This window comes from Strix uralensis, chromosome 22 (genome assembly GCF_047716275.1).
Source record: "Strix uralensis isolate ZFMK-TIS-50842 chromosome 22, bStrUra1, whole genome shotgun sequence".
NCBI lineage: Eukaryota > Metazoa > Chordata > Aves > Strigiformes > Strigidae > Strix > Strix uralensis.
In genome coordinates, this window is record NC_133993.1 from 10,751,512 (window position 1) to 10,775,007 (window position 23,496).

The 23,496-nt window shown below is 68.5% G+C and overlaps 2 protein-coding genes and 1 long non-coding RNA gene across 3 annotated transcripts; 1 reads left to right on the plus strand and 2 right to left on the minus strand.

Annotated features, from left to right (window-relative positions):
• Positions 1–50: 50 nt before the first annotated feature.
• Positions 51–4,107, minus strand: LOC141953495 (collagen alpha-1(XV) chain-like). The gene is made up of 16 exons (XM_074892105.1): positions 4,043–4,107; positions 3,910–3,963; positions 3,683–3,709; positions 3,317–3,418; positions 3,064–3,108; positions 2,841–2,912; positions 2,693–2,734; positions 2,557–2,584; positions 2,296–2,345; positions 2,081–2,215; positions 1,854–1,916; positions 1,676–1,744; positions 1,433–1,501; positions 1,046–1,240; positions 731–843; positions 51–548 (listed from the first exon to the last, which is right to left on the minus strand). Exons 1-16 carry the CDS (start codon positions 4,085–4,087, stop codon positions 338–340), a joined length of 1,320 nt encoding a protein of 439 aa, XP_074748206.1. The 5' UTR covers positions 4,088–4,107; the 3' UTR covers positions 51–337.
• A 946-nt stretch (positions 4,108–5,053) lies between these two features.
• On the minus strand, positions 5,054–5,595 carry LOC141953548 (uncharacterized). The gene is made up of 3 exons (XR_012631927.1): positions 5,531–5,595; positions 5,382–5,447; positions 5,054–5,142 (listed from the first exon to the last, which is right to left on the minus strand). It is a non-coding gene; the product is annotated as an uncharacterized LOC141953548 (long non-coding RNA).
• Positions 5,596–9,560: 3,965 nt separating this feature from the next.
• IGFBP4 (insulin like growth factor binding protein 4) lies at positions 9,561–18,899 on the plus strand. The gene is made up of 4 exons (XM_074892143.1): positions 9,561–9,924; positions 15,661–15,815; positions 15,943–16,077; positions 16,349–18,899. The coding sequence occupies exons 1-4, from the start codon at positions 9,561–9,563 to the stop codon at positions 16,475–16,477; spliced, it is 783 nt and encodes a 260-aa protein (XP_074748244.1). The 3' UTR covers positions 16,478–18,899.
• The last annotated feature ends 4,597 nt before the right edge of the window (positions 18,900–23,496 follow it).

Here is a 23,496-nt window from a genome sequence, read left to right on the forward strand (position 1 = left end):
GGCAGGCCATGGCCTGGTTAGGGCCCCCTGTAACAGAGCGCTGCGTGTCATCCAAAACACCAACTTTTTGTGTCTTTATTTCTGGGGCAGTGACAGCATTTGCTTCACTGGAGGTGCCGGGAGGCAGCTGGGCACAGCCCGGCACCACCCAGCCAACCCCCGGCCTGGGGAGCTGCGGGGTCGGTGTCCCCTCGGTGCCCTCGCACAGCTCCAGCGCTGCCATTCTCCCCCTGCGCTACCCACGGGGGTCCCGGGGCTGTTTTCTTGGCCCCGCAGGACGGTGGAGGGGGCTGCCTTGGGAGTGTGGCTGGGGGTCCCTGGTGCCACGGTGCCGGGGTCACCACATGTGCCGGTAGGGAAAAGCCACCTCCACGCAGAGCACAACCAGCGCCGCCGAGCAGTTGTGCCGCTGCCCCGCCAGCAGCCTGCCCTCGCCCAGGGGGGCGGCCAGGCCCTCCCCGGGGCCGGAGCTGCGCCAGCCCTGGCAATCCCGCCTGCGGGCTTGGCCACCGCGCGGCGTGGATCCGTGCCACGCCAGCCGTCGGGGCCTGCGGATGGGGATGGGGGTGAGAGGGGCTGGGGGACACCCCCCAGGGCACCGCTGGCCCTTTGCACCAGCTTCTGCAGGGATAAGGGGGGGGGACCCACTGCAGACCCCCCAGCCTGGTTCCTGGTGCGGGTGCGTTTGTTCAGGGATGCTCTGCCATGCCCGTCCTGCGGCTGGACTCACCAGAGGGGATCCGTCAGGACGTTGCGCCCGTTGAAGGAGTAGATGGGGCCCCGCGGGGCGGCACCGGCCTGGCCCTCGAAGAGGGAGCTCCAGGATTTGGCCAGCAGCTGGCCCTGTGGGCACAAGCAGCGGTGCTGAGCCGGGGGCTGGGGCGATGCCCTTGTCCTGACCATGTGTGGGCAATAACTTGCTCTGGGTCCCCCTCAGCTCCTGGCCGTGCTCAGCAGCCCCAGTGAGGGACTGGGCCAGCCGAGGCTCACTGGGGGCTGCGGGGCTTTGCTGCCAGCAGCCCCCACAGGGGACGGGGGTACCTGCCTTCAGGTTGACAACAGGGAGGGTCCTGTCTGTCCTCTTGACGATGGAGACCAGATCCTGGGTGGGGGCCGACAGGAACGCCCGGAAAGTGCCGTAGAGCTGAGCCTCCTGGGACTGCCGGTAGCACTGCAGGTCGGCGCCCCGGATCCCGCTCATGTCACCGGCGAGGGGCACGTTCAGGGCGGCCAGGCGGAGCTGTGGGGGGGAGGCAGGGCAACGGGGGGGCTTGGGCATGGCCAGGCGTCGAGGGCCCTGCTCCCTCCTGCCTGGGAGGCTGTGAGCCTCCGGTGGTGCTGGCCAGGCACGGAGGGGTCCCCCAGGCACCTCTCCCCCCTCTCCCATGGTTGGGCCACTTGACTCCCACCCCCGGGGCCGGGCACTGCTCACTGATGGGATCCGTGGGGCCATGGTGGTTGGCAGGATCTGGGGCAGCTCTTGTCCTTCCTCCTTCTGGACCTGGAATCATGGCTCAGGTCAGCCCAGGGACACCCATCCCTGTGCCATGGGTGCCATGGGTGCAGCACCCTCCCTGTCCCAACGTGACCCCCAGCTCTGCGTGTGCCGGGCTGGTGCTGCCCTGTCCCCACGGCATGTCCCTCCCGGCGGGGCTGGACCTGCGGTGGGGCTCACCAGCGAGTCCGTCGGGGCCAGCGTGGGCGGCCCCATGACAGGACCTCTCGTCTTCACCCGCTTCGCCTCCTGGATGGAAAGGAAAGGACGGTCCCACAGGGGCTTGTCCCCCCGCAAAGGAGGGCTCTGTCCCCTTCCTGGGACATGAGCGGACCCGGCGGCTGCCCACACCCCTCACCTGGTACCGTGGGGTGGAGGCGGAGGGGTCGTCCCCAGCGAAGAGTGACTCCGAATCCTCCAGCTGCTCAATGCAACGAGCAGAGCGATGGGTGAGGGGGGAACCGGCTCCTTCCCCAGGCTCTGCTGCTCCAGCGCCAAATCCAGCCCAGTGCCGGCTGCCAGGGCTGGAGCCCGGACCCCCCCACCCTGTGAGGGACCCCGAGGGGTGTCCTTGGTGCACGGTACCAGGAGACGGCTCCAGCCGGTGGGGGTCCGGAGGAAGGCGCTGCTCCCTTCCCGCACGTAGACCAGGCTCCCCTCGGGCACGGCGCTGCCCGACTTCAGCATCAGCTCCTTGGACCTGAAGACCCAGGTCTGGCGCTGGGGGGGGGATGGAGAGGTTCAGGGCCCGGCTGTGGGGCAGCCTGGGGGACTCGGCCGCAGTCGCAGCCACAACGCACCCGGAGATCGGTGTGGGAGTCCGGCAGCTCCGTCTGAGGGATGTCAGCATCTGGAGAGCCCAGAGAGGGTGGGGGGGTCACAAGGCGCCCCCCGGCACAGGGCCAAATGCTCCCGCGGGAGCCGGGTGGGAGAAGCCAGCTGCGGTGCTGGGGACCTGTGCAGGGTGTCACAGCCCCGGTGCCCAGGGAGGGAGGCAAGACTTCACAAAAAGCATTTCCAAGGAGGCTGGAGCCCCCAAAGCACCTGAGAAATGTCCTTACCTGCTGCCCAGCCTGCGTCGGTGGCTGCCTGCGAAGGCAAGCGGGGCCCATTACTGCCGCTGGGCACAGGGACGCGTTTCGCGGGGCATGGGGAGGGGACAGGGTCTCTCTTGGGGACAGCGAGCCCGCGGCTTACCGGCTGCTTGCAGGGCGGCTGGGCACGGACGGGGTAAACCCTCTGGAAGCAAAGACAGGCGGGTTTGCGGGGAGCCCCTGGCGCTGTGCATGCTCACACGTGTGCGTGCTCTGGCACAGGCGCCTGCACAGCCTGTGCTGGGCCTTACGTTGAGGTAGAGGAGACCTGGTGCTCCGGGGGGGCCAGGGGGCCCGGGGGGGCCAGGGGGACCTCGAAGACCCTGCAGTAGAGCAGTGTGGAGATTGGACCAGGCTAGTTTGGTGCTGCCTTTTGAGGGGACAGCTATAGAACACCCCATCGCTCTCCCTCAGCCTCCCCGCTCTGTTCCCCTCCCCAGACTGAGCTCCCCGCGCCGGGGCAGCGCCTCTCACGTGGGGGATGATCGCTCCGTAAACCTCCGGCTCCTCTTTGCCACCCTGCAGAGAAAGAGAGAGAAGATGGTGATCTCCATCCTCTCCCTCTCCATCCTCCATCCCAGCGGGGGCTGTGAGCCCTGTGGGGCTGCCGGTGGGGTGAGCTGCAGCGTGGGGCACCCAGAGCTCTGGCAGCAGGGTCCCCAAGGCCAGGCTGGGGTCCCCGGGCACGCCTCACTGTGATGGGACCCCACGAGCCCTGAGGACTCACCGTTTGGTACCCGCTGATGGGCACCCAGGCTCCGGGCTGGCTGCCGGTGCTGGGGAAGGGGAAGTGGCCTGGTTTGCACCCGTGTTCCCCGTAGCAGCACCCCTGGGTGAGCCGAGAGAGAGGCACGATTAGAGCCTGGGCTGGGGGTGTGTGCGTTGTGTGTGTGCACGTGTGTGTGCACCTGCCCAGGGGATGGTGTGACTCGCTGTGTCCCCCCCAGCCGTGTCCCAGCCCGTTTGGGGACTCTGGCTGTGCCACCAGGGCGAGGCGGAGGCTGGCACGGAGGGCTCAGGGGTTCACGCTCAGGGTGTGGGTATGGGACCCCCCCAGCCAGCTCCCCCCACGGTGGTGCCCACGGCTACAAACCCGCTCTCCGGGGTCGCCCTTTTCTCCCTGGAAGGAAAGCAGCAAGGTCCTGTCAGTGCCCCAGTGCGGGGGGTCCCTGGGCACTCCCGGGCCCCCCAGCACAGCCCCGTGCGTCGCTCCACGGGGTGACACCCGCCACGGAGCTCTTTGGTCTTGGCACCGGCACCGGGGAGTGGCCGCAGTCGGTGCCATCCCCGTGCCCTTGCTGCCTGTTCCCCCCGGCTCACCTTGGGGCCCGGCGGCCCGGCCGATCCGCGGTGCCCTGCGTGGCGTGGGTCACACTGGAAAGAGAGGATGTGTTGGGGTGAGCCGGGGCTGCCCCCACCCCTGAACACCCCCAACCCCAGCCCCACGACTCACCCTGTAGTCCCCCGGCGGCCCTGGTGGCCCCATGGGACCGGGCATGCCCGGGGAGCCCGTCTCCCCTGTCCGGCCAGGGCTCCCTGGCATGCCTGGCAGTCCGCGGTCGCCCTTCTCACCCTGCCAGCACACGGTGCGTGGGGGCTCAGCACCCTGCATCCCCCCCGGGCCCCGCAGCGACAGGGCTGGGGCAGCCCCAGAGCTGTTGGTGCTGGGGGCTGCTCCCCACTGGGGCAGAGCGAGGGGCCGGTGAGCCCGGCTGCTCTGTCCCCACCCCGCCAGCTCTGCTCTGGCCCCACGGGTGGGCTGGGCTGGGCCCCCCTCACCTTCAGTCCGGGGAATCCCGGCTCCCCGCGGAGCCCTGGTTTGCCAGGGAGCGACGCAGGTCCTGCGGGACCGGGGGGTCCTTCGTGCCCAGGCACCCCGGAGGGACCCTGTGGCCCTGGGAGCCCTGGTGCCCCCGGGGGTCCCTCTGGCCCAGCTGAGCCTGGAGACCCTGGAGGTCCTTCAGCCCCGGGGAAGCCGGGTGTTCCCACAGCCCCGGGCGGGCCGGGGGGTCCCGGCTGCCCCTCCCGCCCAGGGACCCCCGGGGGGCCTTCGTGGCCTGGGTAGCCTGGAGGTCCGGGCAGGCCGGGCAGCCCGGGGGGGCCCGGGGGTCCTGGGTTTCCCGCAGGGCTGGATGCTCCCACCTGCTTGTTGGGTTGGAGGGAGGGAGGAAAGAGAGAGCAGAGTGGGTAAGCGGCCACGTCCCATCCCCTGGTCACCCTCCCTTGGGTCACCCACTCCCACAACCACGCACCCCCACCCTCCCCATCCCTGCTGGTCCAGCCGGGGACAGACACTGCACCGGCATCGCCCGCCCGTGCCCCCACCCCAGCGCTCACCTCATTCTCTGATCCCTTGGGCAGGGCAGCGGGTGCGGGGGGGCTCCTGGCTCCCCATGTGCCTGGTGGTCCCGGGGGCCCCGGTGGTCCTGGAGGACCTGGGGGGCCCCGGGGACCCTGGTGACCTGGCTGCCCTGGGCTGCCGGATTTCCCTCTCTCCCCAGAGAATCCGGGCTGGCCTTTCTCTCCTGGGGACCCCCGGTCACCTTTCTCTCCCTGTCAGGGAAAGACAGAGCCTGGCTCCTGGCGCTTTCCTCCGCTGATGCCCACCACAGGGACCTGCTGCCCCCCTGCCGGGGTCACCTGAGTCGCCCCCAAAACCAGACCCGGAAGCGAGAGTCCAAATCCTGAGCAGAAAAGGTTTTGCACGGCCAAAAGAGCTGCGGGATTTCTCCCAGTAGGTCTCTGTGGGTCCCCAAGCCCCCCCTGCTCCTCCCTGGGGACAATCACCGCACCTTTGGGCCGGGAGGGCCGGGAGGGCCGGGGCGCACGGGGCAGACACAGTCGGAGCTGTTGTGCATCTGGAGAGGGAGAGAGCGGTGAGCTGCAGGCCAGGAGCCCCGACCGCAGGGTCCAGCACGGGTGCCCTGCGCCCACCTCTCACCTGGAGGGCAGGGTCCGTCTCCGGGGCTGGGGGCACTGGCCGGGGCAGCCCCTTCGCTGTTGACTGTGCGGAGGAGAGGAGGGGCTGAGTGCGAGACCCCCAAGCACCATCCCTGTCCCCTGAGCACCGCACCCATCCCACCCTACCAGCCCATGTCCCCGGGTGCCCACCCCAGGCTGCCCCTTGCACCCCCCCGGGCACCAGGACCCCTCCACCACCTTGATCTGCAGGAACTCCTCTTCCTCCGCGCTCCCCTCGAAGATCTCCGGGGCGGCCGTGGGTCGGTGCTGCTAGGATGGACGGGGAGAGCTCAGTGTGGGGCTTGGGGGGATCCTGGGGGGCAGCCCAGAGTGGGAGCCTGGGATGGGGGGCTGAGCTGTGCGGGGGGACGCCGGGAGCTGCCTCGGCTCCTTCCCACGTGGGCAGAGGTTGAGCCGTGGCTCAGGGCCAGAGCGGGACACGCTGCCCTGCCCGGGGCAGATAAGGGGAAGGACACAGTGAGGGGCCCAGCAGCGCTGGGGAGTTTTGGGAGGGCTGGGGGAGCTGGGGAGGGGGACGCTGCCCAGGGAAAGGCACCTGGCCTCGTGTGCGTGGCGGGGCATGGCCCGGACCCTTCGCTGCCCCCCTGGCGAGGGGCTCCCGGCGTCTGGGGGCCGTGGCCAGCGGGGGTTTGCTCAGCAGCACCTTCCGCGGGGGCTCCACGCTGCCGGCTTCTGCGTCTGTGGGAGCAAAGGAGTGATGGGGGGGAGGTGGCAGGGCTGGGGGGGGGGGGCCAGGGTGGCACAGTACTCCCAGCCCGGACCCCAGCACCCCACACCTCCTCCTCCAGCCGTAAGGTGCCCCCTCCTTGCTGGGGCGCAGGAGCTGGGGGTGCTGGGGATGCCGTGCCCCCACCCCACCTTGCCTACCTTCCTCCCTGTCCAGGGTGGGCGCCGTGGGGGCCGTGGGGCTGGTGCCTGGATCTGCCGTGGTGTCCTCCGAGCCCAGGGGGTAAAACCACTGGGCCGTGGTGGGGGGCAGGCGCCCGGCCAGCACCGAGAGGATGCAGAGCGTGCGGAGGAGGCACGGGGGGCCGCTGGACCCCATGCTGCTGCCTCGGGGTGAGGGTGCCCAGGCTGGGGGGGCTTGGCTCATCCTGCTCACCCTCGCCGTCTGCTCCCGTGGCCCCGGCACGGCTCCCGCTGTTATCACGGCGGCCCCCGCGCTGCCCGACACGCCCCTCGCCTCCCCCGACACCCTCACCCCACGGGCCGCATCCGGCGGGGGCTGAGCACCCAGGTCACCCTCTGCCCCACCAGCCGACCAGGGGCGTGGAGGGCAGCCAGGAACCGCGGGGAAGGGAGCCAGGGCCAGGAGCTGCTGGAACCAAGGCGAGGGAGGGCCGGGGGGCGAGATGCTGCCTCGAAATGGGGAGTAAAACCAGCGAGGAGGGGAGTGGAGGATGGGGCATTGACCCTGGGTGCTCTGCGGGGTCTGCCCGGCCACTGGTGCCTGGTGCCGGGAGGGGACGGGGACCAGCTCAGGGGTCAGCAGGGCTGAGTTCTGGGGAAGGGGCTGCAAGAGCCCGGGGGGGCGTGGGGGTGCTGCAGTGGGCACGATCCCGTGCCCTGCAGTGTGCGCAGCCACCGTGTCTCACAGCAAAGGGTCCTGCGTCTCCCCAGCTGCCAGGGCCACCCTTGGCTGGGGGTCTCCATCCCCCACTGACCCCCAGCCCCTCTTCTGTCCCTGCTCTGCACTGCCCTGCAGCCCCTCCCCAGGGCTAGGGTCTCTCTAAACCCTGCTTGGGGGAGTTGTGGGGAAATAGCCTGACCCCCCCCCCCCCGCCCCCAGCCTCGGGAACCCCAAATTGCCACCGAGGTTGGGAAAGACGTTCTGGGAGGGGCTGGGGGCACGGGACTGCCCTGTCCCAGGCGGGGGAGCTGGGCTGCACCCAGCAGCGCGCCCCAAGCCTCCTCCTTGGCAGCAGGGCTGTGGTCGGGGTGGGGGGCGGCGTGGCAGGGGGGTGCACTGGCCCAGCCCCTCAGCATCTCGCAGGATGGTGCTGGGACGAATGGGGACCCCGAGGAGCTGTGCCTGGCCAGAGGTGGGGGATGGCCCCCGGGGCTGCGCTGCCTCTGCCCGCAGACACAACAGTCTCCCCCGCCGGCGCTCGGCGCTGCCAAGGCCTGATAAGGTGCCACGTCCTGAGCGGGGGTGGGCACCTGTTTGGGTTTGGCCCCCCCTTGGACACCGTGTCAAGGCTGGCGCCTCTGCCCCGAGTCACGGCCACGGCGCAGCCGTGCCAGGCAGGGCAGGGGCTCCGGAGCAGCCCTGGCAGGGCCCCTGCGCCAGCTGGGAGGGGAAAAGGGGGGGGACAGGGGAGTGTGGGGGACACAGACCCTGCCTGCCCCCCTCTACAGCCCCCCTGCCTGCCCGTGCCCTGCCTGCACACTTGGCGCTGCCCGACCCACCTGCACAGGAGAGAGAAGATGGTCCTGGGAGCCCCCGTGGCCAGTGCCACCAGTGCCGGCACTCCGGCCGCAAAACGCCGGTTTGAGCACTATCTGTACTCACCCGTGAGATGAGTTTGGGGTTCTCAGCCCAGCTCTGCATTACTGGCTGGCTCTGCTCCTCTCGTCCCACCCGCTACACCCAGCCCCACAGCAGGCCCCCGCAGCGAGGCCCAATGTCCGGGCGTTTAACGACCGTTAATTGCCGTGAGTGTGGTGGCGGGCGCAGTCACAAACCCTGCGCGATGTGGCTGTTCCCTGCACATTGTGCTCGCCCCACGGTGCCACACCGGGCCGAGCCGGCTCCCCATGTCCCGCGGGGTGACTGTCACCCTCCTGACGGGCTGCACCGTCTCTCCGTTGGTGGTTTTGCCAGCGTTGGCCAGGGCCAGCGTGGTGACGCGGCCAGCACCCAGGTGCTGCTGTGCCCCTGTGTCCCTGGGCACGCGGGACCAAGCTCCCCACAGCGCCCAGCGGCTCCTCGACCCATGGCACGAGTTCAGCAGGTCTCTGCCTTACTCCTGGCCACCGGGGACGGGGACAGGGGCTCTCTGCGCCCTTGCCACCCCCCGCAGCGAGCTGGGAGCGTGGGGGACAGCTCGTACGAGGCCACTCCAGGCGCCGCAGCATCTCCCGCAGGGCAGGGGCAGCTTGTGCCCGAGCTCACCCCACCCCGGGCTGTGCCCAAGACCCCCCTGCCAAGTCCAGGAGGGTCCCCCCCGCCTGCCCCGAGCCCGGCGCTGGCCGAGAGGCCCCTGGGCGCAGCTCACGGGTCACCAGGCCCCCGGGTGATGCTGGGTGGGGGGGACGGGGGCTGGTCCCTGCTGCCTCCCGGGGCCTCCGCCCTCCCCCGGGGACTGCGGGGCCTGGCGGGGCCGGAGCGGGGGGATGCTCGGCCCCCCCGCCTGCCCGTTTTCCGAAATAGCCACTAGATGCCGGCACCTTTCAACTTATCCCGGGCCGGTGCGGGGCCGGGGGGGCGCGGGGACCCGGCGGGGCCGCCCCAGGGCGTCCCTGGCAGACCGGGGCTGAGCTGCCCGTGATACCGGTGTTACCGGCAGCGCTTCTGCTCCCGCCGGAGACCCCCGCGCCCGGGGCCCGGAGCCCACCCCGGGCTGCCCCACGCTGGGGTGTCTCAGCCCCAACCCCCGCCATGCAGCCCCGGATGCTTCCCACCCCCTCCCAGTACACCCCAGTTGCTCTCCGGACCGGGCGGGCAGGGTGTCGGGGCGGCTGCCGGGGGCTGCGAGGGGGCGGCGGGTGGTGTCCGGTGGGTTGGGGGGGGGGCGGGCGCGCAGGGCCGGGGGTCTCCGCGCTACCGGGCGCCGGAGCTGCCCCGCCGGTGGCCCCGGTGCTGGAGCCGCCGGTGGCCCCGTCGGCGGGGAGCGGTGGCTTCCCGGGGGCGGCGGGGGCGGCCCCGCCGGTGGCCCCGGTGCCGGCGGCGGGAGGTGTGGCCAGGGGCCCGCATAAAGCCGCCGCCGCCGCCGCCAGCCCAGCGCCGCCAGCCGCGGAGGGGGCGCGGAGGGGGGCGCGGAGCCGCCATGCGCGGGGCGACCGGGCGAGCGCTGCCGCTGGCCCTTCTGCTGCTGCTGGCGGCGGCGGCGGGGCCGGGGGGCGGCGAGGAGGCGATCCAGTGCCCGCCGTGCTCGGAGGAGCGGCTGGCGCGCTGCAAGGCCCCGCAGGGCTGCGCGGAGCTGGTGCGGGAACCGGGCTGCGGCTGCTGCGCAACCTGCGCGCTCGGCCGCGGGACCGCCTGCGGCGTCTACACCGCCCGCTGCGGCGCCGGGCTGCGGTGCTACCCCCCCCGCGGCGTGCCGCGGCCCCTCCACACCCTCATGCACGGCCAGGGCATCTGCACCGACCTGGCCGACGTCGAGGCCATCCAGGAGAGCCTCCAGCCCCCAGGTAAGGGCGGCCCCGGAGCGGCGGAGGGGCGAGGGGGGGGTTGCCCGGGGGGGGGGCCCTCGCCCCTCGCCAGGTTGGTGACGTGACCCCCCCTGTTTGCACCCGCCGCTGGCTTGGCACCAGTTGAGGCTGGAGGGACCCAGCAGTGGGACGGGACGGGGCACCCCGGGGATGGGCACGCACGGAGCGGAGCTGTGTGAGTGCCCGCCACTGGGTACCAGCGGGTCACTTTGGTGCCACCCTTAGCCACGGCGGTGCCACAGCTGGTGTCATCGCGGGGTGCTCCGCAGGGGCTCGGTGGCCTGGATGGCACCCACAGCTCCTGGGGACAGGTCCCAGCTGCCAGGGACGCTCCCGTCGCATGGTGACCCCTGCGCTGCCCCTTGCCCGGGATGCTGCCGGCAGCTCTGCCTGCACCGCCGGGAGGAAACAAGAAAGAGGCCTCGGGGCACCTGCTTCCCTCGCAGGCAGGTCGGGCTGGGCTCTGGGCTGGGGCTCTGCCGGGAGCTGTGTCCTTCCCGCAGCCGGATGGGGCAGGGGGGTGCAGGCAGGGCCAGGCCGGAGAAGCCGGCTGCCTGTAGGCTCTGCCTACCTGTGTCTGCCCCAGGACCCTCTCGCAGGTGTTGATGGTGGCCCCTTGCCACCCCCCTGGTGCTTGGGGAGGGTCTGGGGGCCGGGAGCGGAGCTGGAGCCCAGCCCCAGAGCTGCACAGGTCGCACCGTGGCTTTGACAGTGCGAACGGAGCCGCTCCCGGGGGCAGCGCCTGGAGACCCGGCCCGTGGGGCTGGATGCTGCGCTCCCCCGTCCCCGCCCTGTGGGCTGCGATGGGGACCACGGCCCCTGGGGCTGGGGAGCAGCGTCCTGCCATGGGACAGTCCGTGAGCTGCCCTGGCCCTGTGTCCCCACCGGGGTCACCTGAAGCTCCCCATGGGGCAGAAGGGGCCGGATCCCAGCTCTGTTCCCGCCTCGCACAGCTGCTCCGTGGCAGCTCCGCCGGTGTCCCGGTGGTGAGGAGTGCCTGTCACGTCTGGGCCCCCCCGGCTGCCCCTCTCCGGGGCCGGGAGTTTGCCGCGAGTGCTTGGCACGGGGTCCGCTGTGGAGACCCCCTGCCCTGCCTGTCTGTCCTCAGCCCACATCCTGCAGGAGCTGTCTGGGCTCCTTGGCCCGGGGCTGCGTCGGGCTGCCAAGGCCTGTTGGTTTTGGCTGTGCCCCGTGTAACGCAGCATTTTTTCCCAGAGCCTTTAGGAAACAGACTTGCAGTTTTTTCCCTTCCTTCCCGCAGTGTTTTGGCCTTGCTGGGGACGAGTGGGTGGCCGTGGGAGCTGGGCTCGCCCGCCGGGCACCGCGCCTGCCTGCCGCAGCGCAGGTGGCAGGACAGGGGAGCGGGCAGCGGGAAGCCCCTTCGCCCCGGACACCCCGCAGCACTTTGCTCGGTGCAGCCCCGGCGGGAAGGTCCCGGTGGAACGTCCGAGCTGTGGGTCCCTGTCCCGCTCCGGCAGCCCAGAGCCGGTGGGAGCGTGGGGGCTGCAGCCTCCATCGCTCCCACCACAGCCCTGCCCGCCACAGCGCGGGCACCCGACACGGCTGGTGCATCCGACGGGTCCCCTCCGAGGAAGCAGAAGGGAATTAAATACCAATTTAAGGGCAGGGGCGTACGAAGCAGGTGCCCCCCGGCTGTGCCCGTGTTCCCTGGGTGCCGGGCTAGCGGAGGCTGCGGCGGGCGGGCGGCTGGGAAGCGGTTAACTCGTACAGTAAACACTTTGTCTGGGGGCTCGGCCCGGGGGGCTCCGCATTCCAGGGAAGAGGCTGGGATGGCGGGGGGCTGGGCTGAGGCTGGGCTTGCCGAGGGGTTGGCCGATGGCTCCTGGCTCCATCGCTGGGAAAGAGCCTCTCTGCTCGCCCAGGCCTTGGGGCACCCGCGGGATGGGACTTTCTAAGAAGCGAGGGTGCAGGCGGCCGCTCTCCTGACCCAGGACCCTCTCCCATGGCTGTGGGTCTGTGCAGGACCCTGGTCCGTGTCCCACTCCCAGCCCTGCCAGCTCTGGGCTGGCTCCCGGGACACCCCACTGCTTGGCCAGAGCCCGGCGACGGGGCTGGGCCCGGGAGCTTCCAGCCACGGGTTTTGGGCACAGCCTGCGGGTGCCTGGGGGAGGCGGTGGCTGAGCCCATGTGTGGCAGCCGGGAAGAGGTGAGGACGTTTTTCCCCAGCACACATGATGAGTGATTTCACGCCGGGTAAATAATTACGTCTGGGAAAAACTGACCCCATGGGAGTTGCATTCATCCCGCGTGGTTGCTGTAGCAGCGGCTGGGATGGATCCTGTTCCCTTCCCATGTCAGGGACCAGGAGGGATGGTGGTTGTGCAGCACATGGGCAGTGAGGACGGGCTGGGTTCAGCCCCCACCCCACGTGCATCCATCACTGCCCCTTTCCACCCACTCCGGGGACCAGGCGAGGCTGTTGTCGTGTCCCATCTGTCCCCAGGATGGGGTCTGGCCTTTGCCCATGCTCGGGTGTCTCCGGGCTGGGTGCTGCTCCCAGCAAGGCTCAGGTCCCTACAGGGAATCAGCTGCACCCCTCGCTCCCTCTCCTGCAGCCCGACCTCTCCTCCGTCGGGCTCATGCCGGGCGCTGAGCCGGGACGTGCAGATGTGCTGGAGCACGGTGAGGCTCAGCAGCGTGTCCCCACAGGATGGGGACGCGCCAGGCTTGCCATTCCTGGCCAAGGGGCAGTAGGTACCTGTGCCCCATCCACCCCCGCTCCCTGCACTGCACTGGAGCCAGCGCTCGGTGGGACGAGCACAGACTTCCCCGCGCCGGTGCCAGCCATGTCGAGAGCCCCGGCAGCCCAGAGAGCCGATGCTGGGCTGCGGCCCTGCAGGACCACCCGCAGGCCACACCAGGGCTGCCAGACGGGGCAGCGGAGCGTGCTGGGACTCACCGCGGCTCATGTGCTGTGTCAGCCCTGGACACGTGGACGTGTCCCCTCTGGCTGTGGCGCACGTGGGGTCCTTCACACCTGGGCTGGTGGAGTGGGGGGGAGCGGGGCTGGAGCTGGGGGAGCCCCTGACACTTGTCCCTCTTCCACGGACACACACACGGTCCCGGGGCTTCGCTCGCTGCCCCGGGGCTTCCTCCCACGGGAGCCGCGCGGTGGAGCCCGGAGCCCTTCGCTGCTTCCTCAGGCTCGGCGCCGTGAATCACAAGTTCGGCATGTGACCACCCTCATTTGCAGCTCCCGTTAATTGAAGGTGACGCTGAATGACTCGTTTGTCTCCTGTCTGCAGGCCAAGCAGAAGGCCGGGCAGAAACCCTGCTCCTGCTGGGACGGGGCGGCTGGTCTGTGTGGTGGGCGAGGGCAGCACCCGCTCCCATCCCAAACCGAGCAGAGGGGCTTCTCCCCACTCCGCTCTGCCCCTCGGAGACCGACCTCTTGCCGGCACAGCCCCAACCGCAGCCGGCAGCACCGGGCGGGTGGTGGCCGGTTCATGGGCTGCCCAAGGCTTCCAGGCAGAGCGGGGCTGGGGGAGAGGTGAGGGGGGGCTCGGGGGCACCCTGCTGGTGCTGCCGGGCCGACATCCAGGTTGTGCTTCCCAAGGGGTTGGGACACAGTGGGCTGCACCGGGAGTGGTGCAGGGGGCTGGTGGGTCCCCCCAGGCTGCTCTTTCCATGTCTCTGTGTGCGAGTGCGAGGAGTTTCTTCGTCCTGGAGTTTTGCTGAGGGAGGCGGGAGGCTCCTCCAGCTGCCGCACGTCGCTCAGCGGGTGGGAAAATCACCCAAGGACTGCAGCGATCCCCGTCGTGGGGAGGGAGCCCGGAGCTGGCGTGCGAGTCGGGGGACCCCGGTTCCAGAGCCCTGTCCCCAGAGCCGAGCGCCGGCAAGAGCCGCCTCGCTGCCCGGAGGCACCGATGTTTCATGTGACCTTATGAAAATGTTATTGGCATCTGGTTTTATTTAAGCCGAGATTTGACGCTCTGAAGGCAGCTGGCGGGGGGAGGAGGGGTGTTTGTCCATGCCGGGGCTGGGTGAGGGCTTCCCCTGGGCAGAGCAGGCAGCGGCCGGTGCCCCCCGGTCCTGCCTTTCCATGGTGCGGGAGCAGCACGTGGAGGTGCCGGGACCTCGGTGTGGTGGTCCCTGTGGTGCCACATCTCCTGCCGGGCTCTTCCTGCCGTTTCTCCCCGATGAGGTGCAGGGCGGAGGCAGGGGAGGGAAGGAGCATCCCTGCCCGAGCCCCCTGAGCCCCCGCCTGGGCTCTGCTGCCAGTGCCTGCCTCGTGCCAGGGCCCCGTGGTTGGTGCTGCCGGGGCTGGCATCGCTCTGTGCGGGGTCCTGGAGACTTTGGGTTTGTGTGTTTCAAATTTCAAGGGCATGAGCCATTTCCTGGAAAAAAACTGACAGATTAAACAAAAAGCAAATAACACGAATGAAGGAGAAGGCTTTGATCGGGGCTTCGCTGTGAACTTTAACCGGGCTGCTGGGAGCTGGTCCAGGAGCCCTTCGCTGCAGGGGAGCTGCCGCGTGAGGAGCCGATGGGAGACCGGGGCCGGGATCCCGTGGGGATGCGGCGGGCAGGAGCCTCCGGCTCCGCTCCTGCTGCCTGCTGCCTGCCTGCTGCCTGCCTGCCCGCTGCCTGCCTGCTGCCCGCTGCCTGCCTGCTGCCTGCCTGCGGGAAGGGCCAGTGCCGGGCATCACCCCGGCAGCCTCCGTCCCTCGCCTGCTTTGGGAAGGTTCTTCCCGTTGCCGGCTGCGATATCAGTTAGTCTAAGCCCAACTGCAGGATAAGCCGGGCAGGGAGCCCTGGCAGCTTTCCTCGCCCAGCCCAGGCGCGTTGGGAGTCAAAACTCTGCTCGGGGCTGTGCCTGATGCGAGCGCGGGCGGGACCCCGGCTCCCCGGGGCGTCGCCCCTCTGCAGGGTGTTAACGGGCCCCAAACTGGAGGGACTGGCAGCTTTTTCAAAACTAAAGTTGCACCGAGAGCTCAGGTCTCATGATGCTCCGTCCAGCTGCCAACATCTGGGATCGCAGTTTGGCTGCGCTCCTGGCGCAGGCGAGGATGCCAAGCGCCGCCTTTCGGGATTGGCCCCGCGGGAGATTAACTTTCTTATTCCAGGAATTTCTTCTTTCATGTCTTCGCGGGGGCTGTACCCTGCGGCAGAGCACGGCTCCACTCCTGGCGGCGGCGCCCGGTGCTGCCCCGGGCCTGGCGGGTGCTCAGCACCACCCCGCTGCAGCCCCGCTGCCTCCGTTCCCGCTGCAGCTCCTCAGAGGCAGCTTTTTGGGGGCACCGGGGTCTTCCTGGGGCTCCCTGGCTCTGTGTCCGGGGGTCACCTTCCAGCCCTGTGAGCGAGCACCCGGTGCCTGGTGGCACGTGGCTGCCCGGGGCACAGCCAGACCCTCGTGCCACACAGCACGCTGGAGCAACTGCCCGGCGCTCTCGCAGCGTGCGTTTGCAACCCTACAATAACAGACGTGTGGCAACAAGCCCGTGAATCGTGGCTAATGAGTTGTTAAAACTCCAAGGAGCCTCTCCCGGTGCTGCGGGGAGAGCTCAGCCCAGCGTGGTGACAGGGGAGGACCTGGGGGCTGGGGGGTGATGCCTGTGGGGACTGGGGAGGGGGGTGTGGGGATCCAGCAGCACCGGCTGCACGTTGTGCTTGGGGATGCGAGTTGCTCCGGCGCACCGCGGGGACCCCGCTGTCCCCAGGGCGCTGAGTCCCCTCCGGCCTGTGTCCTTGCAGAGAAGGAGGAGATCGAGCACCCCAACAACAGCTTCAGCCCCTGCAGCATCCACGACCGCAAGTGCCTGCAGAAGCAGCAGGCGAAGCGGGTCAACAACGGCAACAAGATGCGCAACAGCGGGAGCCCGTATCACCGCGAGGAGACACGGCCCATAGTGAGCAACCGCGGGGCTGGGGAGGGCAGGGTGGGTGCTGAGCACCCCGGAGCCGTGCTCCAGGGTCAGGGTCCTGGGGCGCTGGGGGTGGCGGCTGCTGGCTCAGCCCCCTCCTCCATTCCCGCAGGCACAGGGCTCGTGCCAGAGCGAGCTGCACCGGGCGCTGGAGCGGCTGGCCGCCTCGCAGACCCGCACGCACGAGGACCTGTACGTCATCCCCATCCCCAACTGCGACCGCAACGGCAACTTCCACCCCAAGCAGGTAGGACGGGCTCTTGCCCAGCACGGAGGGCCGGGGCGGGGGCTGCGGGGAGGGGGCGGCGGGCAGACGGGCCGGTGCCGGGGCATGGCAGAGCTCCTGCCTCCGGTGGGAATCACCCTTCGGGTGCTCTGGGGCCCTTTGCAAAAGCCCGGGGGTGGGATGGGGGTGGCAAAAGCCCCCGTGAGAGCTCCTGGTCGCCCCAACTGGGCAGCCCGTGGGGATGGGGCCGTGGGGGCCAGGCTGGGCCCCACTCACCAACCTGTCCCCTCAGTGTCACCCGGCGCTGGACGGGCAGCGAGGCAAGTGCTGGTGCGTGGACCGCAAGACGGGGGTGAAGCTGCCGGGCTTCCTGGAGCTGAAAGGGGACTTGGACTGTCACCAGCTGGCGGACAGCATGTGAGCGCGACTGTGGCGGCCCCGCGCCGTGCCGCGGCCAGGACACCCGCCGGGGCCGCGTAGGAGAGGAGGAGGGGGGACACGACTGCCGAACAGCTCCCCGGTGCCGGGGGACCCCGGCACGTGCCCCGGATCGCCGCTGTGCTCTGCGCCACGGGCTGCCCACGGGGCACGGCACCGCGCCCTGTGCCATGACCACTAGCCACCACTGCCGAGGGGTCCCCGGCACTCGCCAGCGGCTCCTCCATCCTGCCCGGACACTTGCTGGGACAGATGTGGGGCTGGTGCCAGGCTGCCGGGGTGGAGAGCACCCACGATGCTGCCGCCCCTCGGTGCCGCCGCCCGCCTGCCCCGTGGTGCCCCCCCAGCTTTCGCCCCGGTCCCTCCGTGCTGCAGCATGACCAGGGGACCGGGAGCCTGGTGGCTGTGGCAGGGGCTCGGCTGCTCCCTGGCCCAGCCTGGCCCCGCAGGCAGACATGGACACGCCGGCACCTCGTGGGGTGCTGTGGCGGCACCCCTGCCCGCAGTGCCTTGCCGTCCATGCCGGACCTCTGTGTGCGGCAGCAGAAGTGCCTCATCCCATGGGAGGCTGCCCAACCAAGGACTGGGGGTGCCCGGAGAGACACCCCCACTACTACCCTGGGGCCTGGGACCCTACCTGCCACCATCTCACCCAAAGCGTGTGTGTGCGATGGGCATCGCAGCCGCACGGAGCAATAAGAGACCTTCCCCCTCCCCGCTGCCACCCCCCAGCCCCACGGCCCAGCCCCGTCCCGCTCCCTGTGCAGGGACGAAGCGTTTTCCTCCCACCCATCCTGTCTCCCCCTGCCCCATCCCCGGGGCTCGGGGCTTGGGGCACCCCCAGGCGTGCAGGGCTGCATCCCCGCGGGCACTGGCTCCAAGGGGAGGGTCGGGGGATGAGGGAGGCCCAGGAAATGCCTCCCAGCAGGAAGGGCTTCTTTTGTTTGTTTTTATTTTTCTTCCCCAAAGATTTTTAATATTTAAAAAATGTCGTTGGTGGGATCTTAAAATTGACTGTGTGGCCCCTGAGGCTGAAATCCTCCATCTCCATGGAGCGGGGCACTGCCGGCAATGGTTTCTGTCTTCTCTTCTTCCAACTTGGCCAACATAACAAAACCGGGACGAATTTCTGGAACGTCTCAGTGACGGGATCTGCAGATTTCGCCAGCACAAAGTTCTTAACTGAGAAATTGTCACTATTTTTGTAGGGTGGTTTTTTTCTTTCTCTTTTTTTTTTTTTTTGAATCTCTTCTGTGGGAGCCAGCTGGATTGGAAATTTTTCACCTAAATGTCTTTTAGGTGAGAAATGGCCATACTGGGTGCCGTGGCAAGCATGCCAAAGACAGAGGGGATTTTGCCAATCACCGCCCGCCCCGCCCCACCCTCTGGCTCCGTGGCCACAGTGGGAGGTTTTGGTTTTCCGCGTGGATTCGCCCTGACCATGCCGGTGGGTGCCGAGGCCCCTGATGGGAACAAAATGTTTCAGTTTTAGTGAAACACTCTTCTGCCCCCCTGGACCCCAGCAGCTCCCCAGCATGGTGCCGGTGCGGACGTCCCTGCGTGTCTCGGCGAGGGCAGGGGTGGGGATGGGGATTAGCGAGTGCCGCCATCCTGCCAGCCAGGGCTGGTGAGGGCAGAGCGAGCCGGGATGTGTCCCCTGTCACATCCCCTTTCCCCAGGTGCGCGTGTCCCAGCGCGGCCGTAGCACCTTCCATCGTGTGTCCCGTGGGGCTGCGCCCCTGCCCCTGCCGTGCTGCTGACCGCCAGCCCTGGCGGGGTCCTGTGGAGCTGCCGAGCCGCTGGCTGCATCCCTGCTCGCTGCCTCCTGCCAGACCCCCTGCCTGCCCTGGACACGGACCCCTGCCTGCACTTGTGCCCTGCCTGCCCTGCTGCCCGCCCGGCTGCACGTGGCTCTGCTCCGAGGAGGCTGCGCCCAACTTCTTAACCGAGTCAGTTTGCCAGGCTGGGGGTCAGCGAGGATGGGGGTCCTCATCCTGCTGGAGCCCCCGGCCCCACACTACAAGGATGGGTTTCCCGGGGCGGGGCACCCTCCCTGCACACAGCCCGGGCAGCGCCGGCAGATCCAGCGGAGCCTCTCCCGGTTTTGGGGTGGCTGGGGGGTGACTGGGGACACCAGCGCTCTGGGGCGCATTTGTGTCTGGCTCAGAGGGCTCCAGCGTTTTATATCGTCTCTCCTGTAGTTTAAGGCCGTATTTACACACGCTCATATACCAGCGTAAGGGTCCCCAACCCCAGCGGTGTTTTTTCACGCCAGTGTGATTCCTGTCAGTCCCTCCTGGGCCAAGCCCACCCCTTCGGAATCCTGTGTAGCACCGACCCTCTTTTACAGTAAACTTGAACCTTTGTATCGTCAAAAAGAAAAAAAAAGGTAATTACTGTATTTAATTTTCCCTGTTATTTAATGTGTTTCTATCGAGTGCATTTTATCTTCGCATTGCTTTGAAGAAAAGGGGTGGGGGGGAAGCAAAGCAGAGGAGTGAGGGGTCCAGGGGGAGCCCACGTGGCTGGACACTGGTTCCTGCGGTGCTGGGGTGTGCTGTGTGGAAACACTCCCCTTCCAAATGAGCTGAATTAAACCAGAAACCACCGGTGACCGCAGCACCCTCCCGCCGCTGTCTCGAGCCCTGGCAGAGGGTGCAGGAGCAGCACTCGCAGCCCCGACCCCGGCAAACCGCATCCCTGGGGATCACCAGCGGGTCCAGCCTTGGCCCCAAGAAGTGCCGGTGCCGGCGGTGGGGGCAGAACATGCCCAGGACGAGGGGGTCAGGGCGTCCGCCCACGAAAGCCTGGCCAGGGACTTTGCTGTAGCTACGGGGGCTGGTGGCCGAGCGGCTGTGGGTGGCTCTGGCTCCGATCCCCCAGCAAAAATATTTGATATTTTTTTTCCTCCCGCTGCTGGCGACAGGCACAGGGGAGAGCAGCGTGGCTGCACCGGCTGCCGGCGGGGCGAACGGGGAGGGATCCTCGGTGGCAGCGAGGGACATCGCCCAGGAGTGCTGGGTGGTCCCTGCTCCCCAGGAGCCCCCCTGCTCCCCTCCCCGAGCTCCCCCGGGTGCAGCTCGGTGCAGGCTGGGCCCTGGGCGGCTCCTCACACCCCGCCGGGCAGGGACCTGCTTTGGGCACCTCCGTAGGCACCTGCCAGGGGCTGCGGGGCTGGGTAAGGGAGGCTGGGGGGAGCTGGGGAGGGTGGGGGGCTGGATTTGTGGTGGCTTGGAAGGGGAAAATATCCCTGAGCTGAGAGTGTTTGGTTTGTAGATCCCAGGACTGGGCTGCGGGAGCGGGGCCAGCGCGGGGCTGGGGACTGGCGCTGGGCGTCCCACCGGTGCGGGGACAGGCTCAGCTGCGCCGTCCCTGCCTGGGCACCTCGTCCCCCCCCTCCTGGGGGATACTGCGCCTGGTTCGGGGTTCAGCAGCCCCAAAAGTCCAGACACCCACAAAGCCTCAGGAAGAGCTACACCGAGCAGGGATGGGGCGGGAAGCAGATGATTTCGTGCCTCCTCGTGAGTCCCAGCTCAGCCTCCGCTCGGTGCCGTGGTGAGGACAGCGAGGGTCGTCACTGCTGGCCCTGCACCGCGGCATGGAGCAGCGCCGGGGCCTGGAGAAGGTGCCAGGCTGGGACGAGACGCTGGACGGGCTTCAAAGTTCAGGGGAGGACAGGGACAGGCACCGGCTGGTGCCAGGGCGACGTGCTGGTGGCCAGGCAGTGCCAGCGGCCTCGCAGAGCCGCAGCCCACGGCACACGTACCCGTGCGCGCCGGTGCCGTACGCACCGAGCATCGCTGGCTCCGCTCCGTGGTTTGGAAGGGTGTCCCGGGACGCAGCTGGGAGATGCCCAGGCGTGGGAATGCCGGCGGCCACACGCCTCCTGGCTGCCCGGTGCTCCCGGCCACGGCTCGGCTTTCTCACGGTGTTTGCGGCAAATGGTGACTGGGAGGTGGCGTTGCCAGCGGTCACACCACAAGAGGACAGTTTGGTCCCCGGGGTCGCAGCTCCCTGGGGCTGGAGGTGTCGCCTGGGGCCAGCGCCAGCGGCCGGCGGTGCTTGGGGTTGTGCAAACACGCCGGCGGAGCTGGGCCGAAGGCAGCCGCCTGCAGCCAATGTAGACAAGAGCTGTAATTTGCTGGCGCAGCAGCTCGGCAGCCGGACCAGGGAAGACGCCAGCTCTCCTGGAGCCCGGCCCAGCGCCCCGGCCCCGCACCGATGGCTGCCCAGGGCTGGGGCTCCCCGGGCTCTCCTTTGGGGTCCCTGCTTTGGCTGCCCCCAGTCCTGGCAGCTGCAGGGGCACCGGGCTGGGCTTGGGAACCGATTTGGCTGGAGAAACGTGCGTGTGTGCATTTGGCAGAGCCACTGCCAGGCTGCCGGGAACGTGGGGGCTGGTGCCACAGGAGCAGGGCGGCCGATGCCCCTTCCATGACACTTGCAAACTGGGGGCACCCGCCTCCCCCCAGCTCCCTTGCTGGTGAAGGGAGGGTTGTGGCCCTTTCCCTCTTCTGGAGGTCACCACGAAGCTGGTGACAGGAGGAAACCGACCCCCCCACACACCCTCTGTGTGTCCGGAGGCGCTGGCTGGGACCCCCGGGCAGGGCTGTGCGGGACAGCGGTGATGGGACCCCGCTGTGTTGGGCTGACCCCCCCCCCGGCACTGTCCGGCAGCAGCTCTGAGTCCCAGGTGAGCTGGTGCACGTCTCTCCGGGGAGCGAAGCTCTGCACGCTCTCCACCGCGACACCCGCGCAGGATGAGGACGTTTCTGTGCAGAAACCCCCATGGCCACCACGCTGCCACCCACCCTGTGGCCGCCATGGCTCGGCCTGTCACCCACACAAGGGCACACGTGTCTGTGCACCCACACGTGCGGTGGGTGCTCAGTGGGGCGATCCGTGTCCCCCTCACCAGGGACAGCTCGGCCACACGCTGCAGCGTTGGTGGCTTTCGGGGTCTTGTGGTGTTTGGGGACATGGGGCATCACCCGCCGGCGGCAGAGGCTGCTGGGAGCGGACCCATGAACCCGGCCAGGACAGGGGCTGGGTTTGTTACAAAAGGGCTGGAACCGGACCCAGGAACCAAAACCAAGAGCCGCACTTCCAGGAAGCCTGGGACAAACTTTGGAAGCCACGAGGAGCTCAGAGAATTGTTTGTTTTTTCCTGAATCCAGGTGGTTTTGGCTGAACTGTCCCTGCGGCGTCTGGGCCCGTGCTCCAGCTACACTGCGCTGGAGAAGGGTTTTCAGTGAACTAAAAATTCCACGTGCGGAAGACGGCGCTTGGCGGTGGGCCTGCTCCCCGTCCCAGAGTGGTCCCCGAGCGGGGGAAAGCAGCCATGGCCCCGCTGCCCAGAGGATGAACCCTCCCAGTTGCGCCTGGAGTTCTGCAAAAAGGAGCTGGATTTGACGGCGTGCGGGGGCCCGGGCTCAGGGGCGGCAGCGCAATCCCCCCCAAAGCACCGTTTGGAGCCGAAGCCTTTGAATGTTCATGTTCCCCCTGCGCTCATTGCTGCTGCCTCAACAGCATCGTGGGCTGAGCATCCCGCGGGGTCCCTGGGCCGGGGTCCCGCCGCCGGCGCAGCGCTAACGAAGGGTTGGTTAATGGAATCAGCTCTGCGCGCACCGGCGGCTCTGCCCTTCTTTACAGCTGCCCGCAGGCAGGGTGCAGGCAGGGTGCAGGCAGGGCCGGGCAGTGTGCTGGGGCCCCTTGCTGCCTGCAGGTCGCATCCTGCACCCCCCGCAGGGGGCTTTGGGGGTCCCTGTGGGGCCGAGGCTGCACAAGGCCGGGGCGCTGGGGCTGAGCCGCGTCCCCCCGCGCTGCCCATGACCCTGGGGCGCCGCGACCCCCTGGGGCTTTGCAGCACGGCCCAGGCTGGGTGTGGGGTTTCGGCTGAGCAGAGCTTCGGGCAGACTGGGGGGGCACAAAGCCGTTAGTTTCTCCTCCTGGAGCCGGGTGCTCCCCCCCCACCCCTGCAGCAACTCCAGTATCTGTTTTTATCGTTGCCGGGCTGTCGCTGGCTGCCGCTCCACAGCCTGGCTGCAGCACAGCGGCTTTTTCTTCATGTGCAACGCACGCGCTTGGCGGGCCGGGAGAGCAGAGCGACGTGTTTCAGTCGCTAACGACTCTGCAGCGTTCGTGGCGAGAGAAACGATCCTCGGCTTTATTGGAAATACACCTAAGCAGGGTTTGTTAGCACAGGGTCCAAACTTAAAACAACGCAGAGGCACGAGGTAAGCGAGCGCTAAGGGAGGCGACTGTGCAGACTCGGAGCCGCTCTACTCCAAGATTACGGCAAGAGCTGAATCTTCAGCTGGTGTAAATCAGGGCAGCGCTGACTTCCACGAGGCTGCGCCAATTGACGTCATCTGAGGATCTGGCCCAAATTCATGCAAGTCATTTCCAAAAACCCAACATTTTACTGTCATGAAAATGTCAACATTTATTTCTCAGCTTGCCGCGGTGCCTGGAGGTTGAGCTAGCCTGTAACCCCGCTTTGCAAAAACGGGCAGGAGAATTTACCAGCACCAGGCAAAAATACGCTGCTCTGCCATTTCTGCCTTTGGATGTGTCCTGCCCTTTGAGGGAAGCAGGATTTTTCAGCAGGGCCTGGTCATTTTATACGCTTTGATTTGCAAAACTGCCTCCTGATGCCGGTCAGGGAGGTGAGTCCCACCCTGCCCTCACCAGACCTCCCCTCGCGTGGCGCTGGGGGGGGGGTTAGGACCGAGTCCCCGAAGGCGGGAGCTGAGCTCCACTGAACGCGCCTCAGCTTGGGCGCCCCGAGCGCCGGCATCATCCCCCGCTGCCGGCAGAAACCTCAGGCAGAGTTTCTCGGTCCTGCAGAGCAAAGGGAAGGGTGCTGGCGAGGTGAGGGGGGCAGCAGCTCCATACAGTGAGCGCAGCTCCCGGCTGCAGCTCCGCTCCGGGCCTGGCACAACTGCTCGGGGACAGCTGGCCCGCGCCGGCCGCCGCGGCGAGCGCTGCCCTGTGATGCCCCGC

Bases quoted from the DNA above. Each gene is read 5' to 3' on its own strand.
- IGFBP4 (XM_074892143.1), top strand. From the start codon at position 9,561: ATGCGCGGGGCGACCGGGCGAGCGCTGCCGCTGGCCCTTCTGCTGCTG. The intron at 9,925-15,660 runs GTAAGGGCGGCC...GTGTCCTTGCAG, and splicing joins GGAGAGCCTCCAGCCCCCAG to AGAAGGAGGAGATCGAGCAC. The intron at 16,078-16,348 runs GTAGGACGGGCT...CTGTCCCCTCAG, and splicing joins GCAACTTCCACCCCAAGCAG to TGTCACCCGGCGCTGGACGG.
- LOC141953495 (XM_074892105.1), bottom strand. From the start codon at position 4,087: ATGCCCGGTCCCATGGGGCCACCAGGGCCGCCGGGGGACTACAGG. The intron at 2,346-2,556 runs GTAAGGACATTT...TGGGCTCTCCAG, and splicing joins CGACGCAGGCTGGGCAGCAG to ATGCTGACATCCCTCAGACG. The intron at 2,216-2,295 runs GTGCGTTGTGGC...TCCCCCCCCCAG, and splicing joins ACTCCCACACCGATCTCCGG to CGCCAGACCTGGGTCTTCAG.